The sequence below is a fragment of the Solea senegalensis genome, linkage group LG13 (genome assembly GCF_019176455.1).
Source record: "Solea senegalensis isolate Sse05_10M linkage group LG13, IFAPA_SoseM_1, whole genome shotgun sequence".
Taxonomy (NCBI): domain Eukaryota; kingdom Metazoa; phylum Chordata; class Actinopteri; order Pleuronectiformes; family Soleidae; genus Solea; species Solea senegalensis.
The window spans coordinates 18,339,972-18,352,032 of record NC_058033.1 but is presented as its reverse complement, the minus strand read 5'-3'; the positions used below and the strand labels follow the sequence as shown (position 1 = coordinate 18,352,032).

The 12,061-nt window shown below is 41.7% G+C and overlaps 2 protein-coding genes across 2 annotated transcripts; both read left to right on the top strand.

Annotated features, from left to right (window-relative positions):
* The first annotated feature begins 2,371 nt into the window (after positions 1–2,371).
* Positions 2,372–3,426, top strand: ins (preproinsulin). The gene is made up of 3 exons (XM_044041240.1): positions 2,372–2,430; positions 2,850–3,048; positions 3,132–3,426. The coding sequence occupies exons 2-3, from the start codon at positions 2,862–2,864 to the stop codon at positions 3,299–3,301; spliced, it is 357 nt and encodes a 118-aa protein (XP_043897175.1). The 5' UTR covers positions 2,372–2,430; positions 2,850–2,861; the 3' UTR covers positions 3,302–3,426.
* A 689-nt stretch (positions 3,427–4,115) lies between these two features.
* nipal4 (NIPA like domain containing 4) lies at positions 4,116–9,483 on the top strand. Its single transcript, XM_044041239.1, has 10 exons — positions 4,116–4,335; positions 5,196–5,300; positions 5,801–5,941; positions 6,352–6,408; positions 6,494–6,584; positions 6,674–6,834; positions 7,018–7,185; positions 8,087–8,166; positions 8,240–8,452; positions 8,801–9,483. The coding sequence occupies exons 1-10, from the start codon at positions 4,293–4,295 to the stop codon at positions 9,011–9,013; spliced, it is 1,272 nt and encodes a 423-aa protein (XP_043897174.1). The 5' UTR covers positions 4,116–4,292; the 3' UTR covers positions 9,014–9,483.
* Positions 9,484–12,061: the final 2,578 nt, after the last annotated feature.

The following is a 12,061-nucleotide window of genomic DNA, read 5'->3' as shown; positions in this document are numbered from 1 at the left end:
ACTGTTTTTGGGACTTTCACCACCAATGAAAGTCAGGCATGAAAAGAGAAAAAGGAATGTTGTTTAATTTGTTTTGTAATAAATTCTTCGTAACTTCATAAAAAATATGACTGATGTGTGATTATTATTATTAATGTTATATACCTTTGTGGGGCTATGTGAGTACAAATACAGGAACTAAGCCCAATGTTGCAATATTACAACATTTCTCTAAAATTGTACATCAACTTTTAAAAAAAACCTCTAATTTCTGCATCAAAGGCCTTCAACATCATCTGAAATGTAAACTTTGTTGTTTTTAGGTTTTTCTATATTTGGGTCTTAGAGGGTTAATGTCGTGTCTGAACAACACAGTTAAACTTACTCAACATTTTGTCAGATTGATCACTTATAATCAGAAAAACACAACAAAACTTTCTTTTTTTCCCGATGTATTTCATCACTTTGTGTGAGTTTTTATTGATTGATTTATTTCTTACTCATTACTTTGGTTGTTTTAAGGTGCTTTACAAACAAAGTTGGAATGGATCCACACAAACATCAAAACTTCCCCCAACAAAATGTTTATTCAGTCACGTTCTCAACACTGATTTTTGATTTGTGTTGCATCTGTGTGTGTTTCTATTATCCATTTTTGTTTTGATTGACAAAACAAAAATATTGTGTCAAACTACAAGTTAAACCTAAAATTAAACTTAAATATTTAATAGAAAGTTAAAGATGTCTTATGTAACATGAATGCAACTAAGTTTTACTTACATCATATGCAAGATACATACATATATATAAAACTTACATTAGCCAAAATGTTTATAAAAGTCAACTTTTATCAGATTAAAGTTTGAATTTATGTGTTTTTTCTTTCTACTTTTCTCATTGTAGTTGATTTTCATTCAATGAAATTGAATAATGTTTGTGTTTTACAGTGGAGTTAGCCACAAGTTAAACAAAGCAAAGGAAAAGAAACAATTATATATATATACTGTATATGATCAAACAGAATGTAAAAGATGTTAAAACATGTTTTAAAAATACCGTGTATACTTGTGTTTAATGACATATGTTATTAATCCTGAAACAAAGAAGTCGAGTTAATTATTAGTTGGTGGATTCAATTGTTTCTAAATCAAAGATTTGAAACAGATTATTCTGATTTAAATTATTTGCATTTCAATTTTTTTGTACTGAAGTGGGAAGAAAATCCTTTTATAATATTAATATTTTCCTTTTGTGTCGTTTTTGACCAAATTCACGCATTAAAGAAAAAACAGAAAAACTGCATGTCATCAGAAAAAGAAGATATTCTTAGGAAAACACTTAGTGACGTTCGTCATGAACTGTCGTCACGGTAACACGTTCAAATCACGCTCACTTGAGTTTCCGCTCAGTTAGCGACAAACAGACGATAACAGGAGTCAGCAAAACTGTGTGTGTGTGAGTGAGTGAGTGATTGTGTGCGTGTGTGGGTGGGAGTGAGTGGTTTACACTCTTCAGTTTCCTGTTGGAAAAGTCTGTGTGACAGTTAGATAAAGATGTGAACACGTTCTTAAAAATGTCGTAGACTTAAACTGATGTAGATTTGAAGTCAGTCAGTCAGTCATCATCTACCGCTTTATCCTCAACCAGAGGGTCGCGGGGGGTGCCGTGCCAATCTCAGCTACATCGGGCGATAGGCGGGGTACACCCTGGACAGTCCATCGCAGGGCCACACAGATAGAGACAAACAACCAGTCACTCTCACACACACTCCTATGGTCAATTTAGAGTGTCCAATTTACCAATCCCCACATTGCATGTTTTTGGACTGTGGGAGGAAGCCGGAGAACCCGGAGAGAACCCACGCACACACGGGGAGAACATGCAAACTCCATGCAGAAAGGCCCTTGTTCCAAACGGGGCTCGAACCTGGGTCTTCTCGCTGCAAGGCGAGAGTGCTAACCACTACACCACCATGTGGCCCGTAGATTTGAAGTATTTTTGTGAAATAGCTAGCTAAGTTTGTTTGTTGTATTAAGTGACGTAAAATATGCTGAATTTAAACAAAACAACTTTTATAAATGTTCTTAAGTTTCAGAGGACATTTAATAAAGAAAATGAAAGAAATAAAACCTGTGGTCAAAGTTTGCAGCGCCATTAGTGTGTGTGTGTGTGCGCGCAGCTGAGATGAGCAGAAGCTGATGATTGATGATGATGATGGTCAGTATTGATCAGTGATCAGATTAAGTTGCTTCATTAACTCTGTTTGTTTTACTAAGTGATTGTCGTCGTTCAGACACACACACACACACACACACAGTGGGCGTGTCCAGGTGGAGGTGATGAGTATAAGTGAGGAGGACAAACTTCTGCTCCTCCTCACACTCACCTGCTCTCAGCTCCTGTTACCCCCTCCTCCTCTTTATCACAGACTCACCTCCTCCAGCTCGACAGGTAACACACTCCTTCTCCTTCTCCTCCTCCTTCTTTTCCTCTCCTTTGCCTCCTCTAACTTCTCCCCCTCTCTCGCCTTCTCCCTCATCTTTTCCTGTCCCATCTCCTTCATCACCTCCTCTTCATCCACTGACTCGTCCTCCCCTTTACCACCTCAGTGGTCTCCTTCTCCTCCTTCACTTCCTCCTCCATTTTGTTTCCTCTACTTACTCCGTGTTCTCCACCTTCTCCTCCCTCTCAATCCTCCTTTTCTTCCTCCTATCCTCCTTTACCTCCTTTGTTCTCTTATCTCCTCCTCTGTCTTCACCTGTCCTCTCTTTTTTTAGTTTTATTCAAATTTCAAATCACTTTGAAAGGAAAATGTTGTGTGTGTGTGTGTGTGTGCGTGTGCCTGTCGGTGTGTGTGCGTGTAATTGCAGCTCTCCTCCACCATGGCGGCACTGTGGCTCCAGTCTGTCTCTCTGCTTGTCTTACTGATGGCGTCGTGGCCGGCGGGCGCTCAGGCTGTCTCCGCCCCTCAGCACCTGTGCGGCTCTCACCTAGTCGACGCCCTCTACCTGGTCTGCGGGGACAGAGGCTTCTTCTACAACCCCAAGAGAGACGTGGACCCCCTGCTGGGTGAGTGCGGCAACTGCGCGTCTTTAAAATGCAAAAAAAAAACGTGACGGCGACGACTGACCACGTCCACTCCATCTCCTCAGGTTTCCTTCCCGCAAAGGTGGGCGGAGCCTCAGCGGCGGCAGGCAGCGAGAATGAGGCGGCCGAGTTCGCCTTCAAGGACCAGATGGAGATGATGGTGAAGCGCGGCATTGTGGAGCAGTGCTGCCACAAACCCTGCAACATCTTTGACCTCCAGAATTACTGCAACTGAGGCCCAGCGTTGTCACCTGACCCTGAGCCCGACCCCTGACACCTGAAGAAACAACAACAACAACCCCAATGCTGAGAAATGGACCAATTTATTTTTCCTAGAAAATAAAGTATTGTGACTTATGGGAAAAATCTTGTGACTTCAGTTTATTGTCATTTAGTTTAGTTGAGAGAGTTAAACACGTTTAACACATTTAAACGTAAACACTGTGGTTATTACATTTAAAATCAAACTATTTTCATAAAAAAGTAAGTCTATGTCTATGTCTTAAGTCTATGACATCTTTAAGAACGTGTTCACGTCTTTATCTCACTGTGACACAGACTTTTCTAACAGGAAACTGAAGTTTGTGAACCACTCACTCTCCCACACCAAACCCCATAGAGAAAACCAGTGATTTTAACATCACACACACACAGGAGTTCACAGGAGTTCACAGGAGTTGTTGATCCACTGCTGCCTCCATCACTAACTTCTAATGTCTTATTTTGTCAAATCGGCATTTGAAACATTTAATTCAGACTTAACTCAGTGACCACACGAGGCAGCAGAGGAGCAGGAGCTCCTGTGTTCCCGCCAGCTTAAATCACTGATTTTCTCTATGATTTTAGGTGTTTGAAAATAATCTTTAATTATTTATTATTATTACTATTAAAATTATATATATACATGTATATATATGAAATGTATATTTATCTGTTACTAGTTATTAGGGTTTTTTCAAGTCTCTTGTGTGTTGAGTTTGTGTAGGTGGGCGTGGCTCGCTCGCTCACCTGCCCCGCTATGATAGGGTAGAGTGGGCGTGGTCAGGCTCAGGTGACGCTCAGTCTGAGGAGGAGAAGCCGTCATCACGTCCTGTTTCTCTGCTGCTGCTGCTGCTGGCGACAACACACACACACACAGCGGTTTTCCCTGCATTTCTATTTTTTAAAACTAAGGATTTACTCGTGTTTCTTCGCCTTTCTTCGTTTATTGTCGTCGAAGCGACACGATGAGAGATGTTCACGTGGACAACGAGACGCTGTGCAGCGCAGGTGAGACACACACACACACACCTGTGTCTTTGTGTCCTTTCACAATAAAACGTATTTTTGTATTATTTGTTTACGTTCAAAAACAAAAACAAATCTTGTTTTAATAAACATATTTACACAGTCACTTGATGTAGAATCAGACATGAGAGACGCTGTTTGACCTCTGGCCTTTACGTTTGTGTGTGTGTGTGTGTGTTGACAGTGCAAACATGATCAGTGGTCGAACCAGAAACTCCACTTAATCAAACGGCTCGTATTTCCAGAAACTTCTTCTTCTTCTTTTTTTATGATAATAATAATAATTCAGTGAAACAGGTTTTTGTTAAACTCACATTTATCCACATCATAACCTGATTTAAGTTAACTCTGCCTGACACAGTTACACTAACTGATAACAACTATTTTAAACCTCAAACTGAGAACTGCCATCAAATCATAGAATCATAGAAGAATATACAAGAGAACAGTAAACGTGTTTCTGAAGAACGGTGTCACAGCCCACACTTCCTCTGACGTCTCCTGTTTGTCTTTGTTTTTATATTTCTGAAAGTTAAAGTTCTCTTCATGTAATATATGTTATTATTTACTTATGTTATGTTATATGGATAGTTATGCATTTTTAATTATACCTTTATATTATTATTATACCCAGGTCTTCCTCATTTAACTTTCAAAGTATTTAAAATTAACAAAAGTTAACCTGGTTTGTCTTTTTTCTCAAGAATCACTGAAAAATAATAAAACATTATTATTATTACTGTTGTTGTTATTATTCTCTCAGTCTCTGTTAAACCTTATGATTGTGATATTTATTGTCTGTTAAATGTTGATTTCTGTGTGTGTGTGTTGTTTCTCTGCAGGTTCACTGTTGACTGTGTGGTGTGGCTCCCACTCTGCTGTGTGTGTGATCACTGGAGACAAAACACACGACAACACACACCTGAACGATAGCAACAACACAACAGGTACAAACACACACACACTTGTAAACAAATGATAAACTGAAATGATAAAGTGATTATTTGTCAGTTACATTTTATCACATGGACAAAAAACGGCAAGAATAACTGAGTATATACAGTATATATACTGTATTTATATATATATGTATATATATATGCACATATACATATGTAATATAATATATATAATATAATAATGATATGTTTTATATATGTGTGTTTGTATACGTATATAATTATTTAATATAATATGACATGAAATTGGTATTTTGAAATTTCTCCTTATAGATTTTCAATCAAAAATAAACGTAATAGCCGGTGCAGTGAAAGTAATAAAGTAAATATTAATGTCATAAATGTTGTCAAAAAAAACCTCAACTTTTGGTAAAACAAATAAACAAATGAAATTAAATAAATAACTTTTTTTGCATCTCAGCTGCAATAATTAAATATTAATCATCAAATATTAAAAATACAGACTTTTATTAATGTGTGCGTGTCAGTGTGTGTGTCTCCAGGCTCTCCTTATAACCACTGGCTGGGTTTGACTCTGGCTCTACTCTCAGCCGTCCTCATTGGTTCCAGCGTCATTCTGAAGAAGAAAGCTCTGCTACGATTGGCCGACGCCGGTCACACCAGAGCAGGTGAGTCTACTTTGTCTACGTCACATGATCACGTCTTCATCTCACTGTGAGACAGACTTTTCACGTTTGTAAACCACTCACTCTCCCACACCAAACCCCATTGAGAAAATCAGTGATTTTAACATCACACACACAGGAGCTGCTGGTCTGCTGCTGCGACGTGTGGTCACTTTGTGTCCCTAAAGTAAATCAGAACGTAGGATTTTAAATGCCGAACTCTTAAAATAAGACATTTGAACTTAGTGATGGAGGCAGCAGTGGATCAACAACTCCTGTGAACTCCTGTGTGCTGTGATGTTAAAATCATTGATTTTCTCTATGGGGTTTGGTGTGGGAGAGTGAGTGTTTTACAAACTTCAGTTTCCTGTTGGAAAAGTTGGAAAAACACATGTTTGTGTGTGTGTGTGTAGGTCATGGAGGTCATGGTTATCTGAAGGACTGGTTGTGGTGGGGAGGCCTGTTAACCAGTAAGAATCTGTTTTGTTTTTTTTTTATAAAAGACTAAAGTAAAATTATTATGTAATGTAATATTTTCTTTGTGTGTGTGTGCAGTGGGAGCAGGTGAAGTGTGTAACTTTGTGGCGTACATGTTTGCTCCGGCGACGCTGGTCACGCCTCTGGGCGCTCTGAGCGTGCTCATCAGGTACAGATCCACGTTCCTTTGACGACGACAGCGGCGCACAAAGAACATCGCAGCGACGCATGTGTGATACGTGTGTGTGTGTGTTGCAGTGCAGTTCTCTCCTCCTACCTGTTGGGGGAGGTGTTGAACGTGATTGGGAAGTTCGGCTGTCTGCTGTGCGTGCTGGGAAGCGTCCTGCTGGTCCTCCACGCTCCGGAGGAACAGGAAGTGACATCGCTACAGGATATGACCGGCAAGCTGCTCAAGCCTGGTGAGGGGTGGGGTGAACACGAGGGGCAGGGTCAACACATCAGAATTGTCAGAATTAAGATTTTTTTTCTCAGAAATATTATTGTTTTTGTCAGATTTATGATTTTTTCTCAGAATTTTTTTTTTTCTCAGAATCGTGATTTTGTATGGCTTTCTTACAGAAAAGTGTGTGTGTGTGTGTCAGGGTTCCTGGTGTACGTCTCTGCAGTCTTGTTGCTCTGTCTCGTGCTCGTCTTGTATTTCTCTCCACGTTACGGTCAGTCAAACATCCTGGTCTACATCGGCGTGTGCTCGCTGCTCGGCGCCTTCACCGTGTCCTCGGTGAAAGGCCTCGCCATCGTCATCAACACAGGTGAGACGGCAGAAGACAGACACGCCCACAGTCCGGTTCACACAGTTAACAGAAGAATGAAGAAGTGACGTCAGAAACAGAAAGTTTAATTTGTACCTTCTGCTTTAGCTTCAGGTTTCACTTCCTCAACAAAGAACAAAGAACGATAACCAGTGACATTCTCTCTTTATTTACTAACACTCCTCCTCCTCCTCCTCCTCCTCCCTCTTCTTCCTCCTAACTGCTCCCATGATGCCGCTCTCCTCTGTCACACCTGTCCAGAGGCCATTTCACACACACACAGGAGCTGCTGGTCCTCTGCTGCCTCGTGTGGTCACTTTGTGTCACTGACTTCAGTCTTAATGAAATATTCCAAATGAAGAATTGGACAAAATAAGAGTCACAAAAAATGAAAACTGTTGTTTACCTTTTCCACAGCTGCTGCAGATGATGATGATTAAGTGGAAATCCTCGTTGAAATTGAAATGACGCAAACGCACGCAACCGAACGACACACAACACTTTTGTTTTTTTGAAGGGTTTTTAGTTTTGTTGTTTGTTTTTGTTTACCCACACACACACACACACAGAGTGGTAATCACTTACCTTGAGTGGGATTCGAACGCACGATGTGTTGAGCAGAGAAGCGACGTCCTAGACCTCTGGACTGTTTTCAGCGCTGGTGATGAGACGGACGTACATACATACATACATACATACATACATACATACATACATACATACATACATACATACATACATACATACATACATACATACATACATACATATTCATATTTGTTTTGTTTATTTGATGACACATTTCTACATTTACAAGTCAGTGACTTCATTTCCGATGAGAAATGAGAAATACACGTTGTGTTAAAAGTCAAAACAAGTCTCTCTCTCTCTCTCTCTCCAGTGGTTTATGACATTTCAGTGCTCGCTCACCCTCTCTCGTGGATCCTGCTTGTGAGTCTCGTTGTCTCCATAGTAACCCAGGTAAACTGTGAGGTAAACTGTGAGGTCATGTGTTGGTGTGTAGCGTGGTGGTCATGTGACTCTGTGTGTGCAGGTGAACTACCTGAACAAGTCTCTGGACTCCTTCAACACTCTGCTGGTTTATCCGATCTACTACGTCCTCTTCACGTCCGTCGTCCTCTCCACCTCCATCATCCTCTTCCAGGAGTGGAGGAGCATGGTGGCCGTGGATGTGGTCACCACGCTCGGAGCCTTCTTGGTCATCGTGGTGGGCGTGGCCATGCTCCACCTCTTCAGGGAGCTACAGGTTGTTGCCCCCTCCCCCTCACACGCGCTCAGTGTTTACATCTATGTTGAAAGTCTGATTTTAGTCTAGACTGGTTAGAATGATTATCTTAGACTAAGACAATCATTCAGTTTGCGTTCATGTCATGTGATCACGATAGTCCAAACTTAGCCGGATCATGTGATTCACAGTCGAACAATAGCTAGCCCCAGATGCGTTTGCGACCATCCGACACATTTCCAATGTAAATAGAATGCAGAGTAAAACCAACATCGACGTTGCCGTGAAAATGACGTGCGGGACGTTTGGGTCTTCACAGGGTTTTAGATTCAGGATGTGAAATAAAGTCTTTGTCGTCTCTTTGGACAGATGACGATGAAGCAGCTGACCAATCAGCTGTCTCAGCCAGTGGAGAGGGAGGGGCTTGCAGAGGAGGCATTGCCCCATGAAGGAGAAGGGGGAAGAAGAAGAGAAGGAGGGAGGAGCAAAAAAGAGGACAAATACGGACTGATGGACAACATGGTGATCGAGAGTCTTCCTCCGATGAGAGAGGACGGACCGAGGGTCTTCATCATCAGCTGAGACGGACGGACGGACGGAGACGCAGGTTTGAGGTCGACCACATTTCAAATTTGCCTGAAAATCTGAAGCGAAACAAATGTCAAAAATCCACATGGAGACTTGTGTCCAACATCTGAAACACATCAATAAAACATCAGCTCCTGAGACACGACGACAAATTATTACCGACACGTACGCAAGTCCACAACGACAGAGAGACACAAGGACTCGTCTTTTGTCTCTTTGACTGAAGTATTACAGGGACAAAAAACTTTTTCACTGAAACTTGATCAAATATTTTGGGGTTTTTTGTTCAAAGGAAAATGAGGAGAAATGTTTCAAACAAAGTTTTATTTCAATAAACAACTCAATATTTATTTCCTCTGCTTTAAATATAAATCTGTATACATGTTTTTTTATTATGATTCTATCACATTATAGATTGTGCATTTACTGATATTTACATGAACATTAAAGTTATTCAAAAATAATCTGCTGGATTCTTTATTATTTATTAAGGTTAAGTTTTCACACAACTATCCAAATATAAAGCGTCCATGGTTGTTTGCCAACAAAGACGAGGACGAAGGCCTGGTCCAGGCCTCGATTTATACAGTAGGAAGAGGTCCTACAACCTGTGCACTTCCTGGAGGAGGAGGAGCTAATGTTGTTGTTGTTTTTGAACAGTGCTGATCATGTGTCAATAATACTGTCACACTTAGAAGTGTCCCTTTAACTGAGGCTAGTCCTAACCCTTTACCACTTCTCTGGCCCTGGGACTAGAACAACCCTGCCCTTGTAGAACCAAAACCACCGGACCAGAACCCCACTGTTGTATGACCAACAACCCAGCGGGTATGGAACTGGAACTGAACCTGCCGGACTGGAACAACCCCGGGGTTGTGGCAAGCCCAGCAGTTGGCAGGTCCACAACTGCAGGGTTGGTTAGGTCTGGCGGCATTGGTCATACATATATTGTATCTGTGAGTTCAAAGCTTATGATGAACTCAAGTGTTGTAGCAGCAGGCAGCTCAGTGGACAAGAATGTTGCTGTGAAGTTCTCACTTCATAGCTTCTCTTCTTGACAGGACTGTGACATTTTTAAAGCTCAACATCCACAGTGAAGATTGAAAGGAGACAAAATGCACCAGGACTTCATGGAGCGCTTGCTTTGCTCACAACCATAAGTTTGTTTAGTCCACAAGGTGGCACTGTGCATCCATAACTGTGCCTGAGACACAGGCAAACACACACCCACTTCTTCCAGGGGGTTTCTGATTTGTCCTCTTTACAGCGCTTTACAGCTCCATTCGTCTCCCCCTCCCTCCACTAGTTCTCTGACAATATCAACATGGCAGCGTGCGCAGAAAACAGCGAGAGTGCCGTCACAGAAAGAGACGTCCTACATAAGGATCGAGCCGAACAGTAAATCAGTTAAAAACACTTAGGGACAGCACCACTGATCGCCGCGCTGATTGCCAGTGGCGCGCGGCGAGCTGCATAAACTGCTGCTGTATGTGACTGTATCAGACTGAGTCTGTGCTCCAGTCATGGAGGACGTACTGAACAAATATTTTTAATTAGGACGTGTCAGAATGGTCAGTTATGAGCTCTATTTGACCTTTTCTTAACAATGTGTGTGTTTGTACGTCAGTGAAATATGTTCGCTGGCTAAATACAGCGACCGCTGGCCGCAGTCTGATGCGAAGTGGTACAAACACACGTTTGCTGACTTTATCCGGCACATTAGCTTCATATATAAAATCCTCTGAGGCTGGAAGTTTGTGTAAAACACTGTGCTCCACTGTGCAGCCACCAACAGCACACTTGTCCCTCCGCGTTGACATAACACTGCTTTTCCTCCCTCGCCTGCACTCTCGCAGGGACAAGGTGAAGCTAAGGTGGAGCTCTCGAAGTAAACTTACTGGTGGGGCGGTAACATTCGCAGTGAAATGCGCATGCTCCCGTCATAAACGCAGGGAATTCAACATCGAGTGTTTTATCGCCTATACTTACACTAAGGGGGACCACGAAAACACACTGAGTATTCTTTTTCCACACTTTGGCGACTGGTAGGGCTTCCAAATCCCAAAAAGAAGTATTAAAATGGTTAAAAAGTTGATTTTGCATAATATGTCCCCTTTAAACTCACAACCTCAGAAATACCAGTAGACACTGTTCTTGTAAAACAACACATTGCTGGAATTTTTAACTTGTTATTTTAAAGAAGTGGAGAGGTTCAGTTGATCGTAAGATTTGAACTCATAACCACAGAGACACAAGTCATTCACTGATGGACTGAACTACTTGTCTTGATGGCTTCTGTCTGAGTTTCCTGGTGTTGTAAGTCACTTTTATCCAAAGCGACTTACAATGGAATTGAGCACAATGAGCCAGGGGTGGAATCAAACTTGTGACCATTGCGACCACAATGTCTTTCGCACACAGGGTACCAGTTACAGTGTCTCAGTGGCACAGTGCATAACTGTACACTGTACAAAAGTGCACAGTTATGGAACCAGACCTGCCACCTGGTGGACTGAACAACCTGATGTTTGTGAACAAAGCCAGGGCTCCATGAACACCTGGTGCATGTTATACGTTTGGTTTAAAAGGTCCTGTTTCTCACAAGAGCTGAACCCATGACTTCAGGACTTCACTGAGGGTTCTTCAGATTCACTGTTTACTTTGAACACTGAACTCAAACACTTCAGTTCATCATAAGATTTGTACTCACAACCTCTTGTTAAGACCAACAGCCACAAACCAGCAACCCTCTGCTTCCAAGCCAAATTCCCTTCCGTTCATCCACAGGTTGCCATGACAACCATCGTAATTTTAGTATAAAAAAAAGATACAGTCGTTGTTCTGCAGCTGTCCACTGGGTGGCAGCATGACCCAAGACATCAGCCTGTGTGTATGTGTGTGTGTGTTTTCTGTCATAAACACTGACCTTGTCAGGACCAATCGTCATCATGGAGACCAAAACCTGGTCCTAATGAGGCAGAACTGTGGCTTTGTGCCCCCTCCTCTTCCCTCTCTTCTTCTTCTTCCTCCTCTTTCTCCTTT

Excerpts from the sequence above, each read along its gene's own strand:
- ins (XM_044041240.1), top strand. The coding sequence starts at position 2,862 with ATGGCGGCACTGTGGCTCCAGTCTGTCTCTCTGCTTGTCTTACTGATG. Across the intron at positions 3,049-3,131 it reads AGACGTGGACCCCCTGCTGG|GTTTCCTTCCCGCAAAGGTG; the intron begins GTGAGTGCGGCA and ends CCATCTCCTCAG.
- nipal4 (XM_044041239.1), top strand. The coding sequence starts at position 4,293 with ATGAGAGATGTTCACGTGGACAACGAGACGCTGTGCAGCGCAG. Across the intron at positions 6,585-6,673 it reads GCTCTGAGCGTGCTCATCAG|TGCAGTTCTCTCCTCCTACC; the intron begins GTACAGATCCAC and ends TGTGTGTTGCAG. Across the intron at positions 8,167-8,239 it reads TTGTCTCCATAGTAACCCAG|GTGAACTACCTGAACAAGTC; the intron begins GTAAACTGTGAG and ends CTGTGTGTGCAG.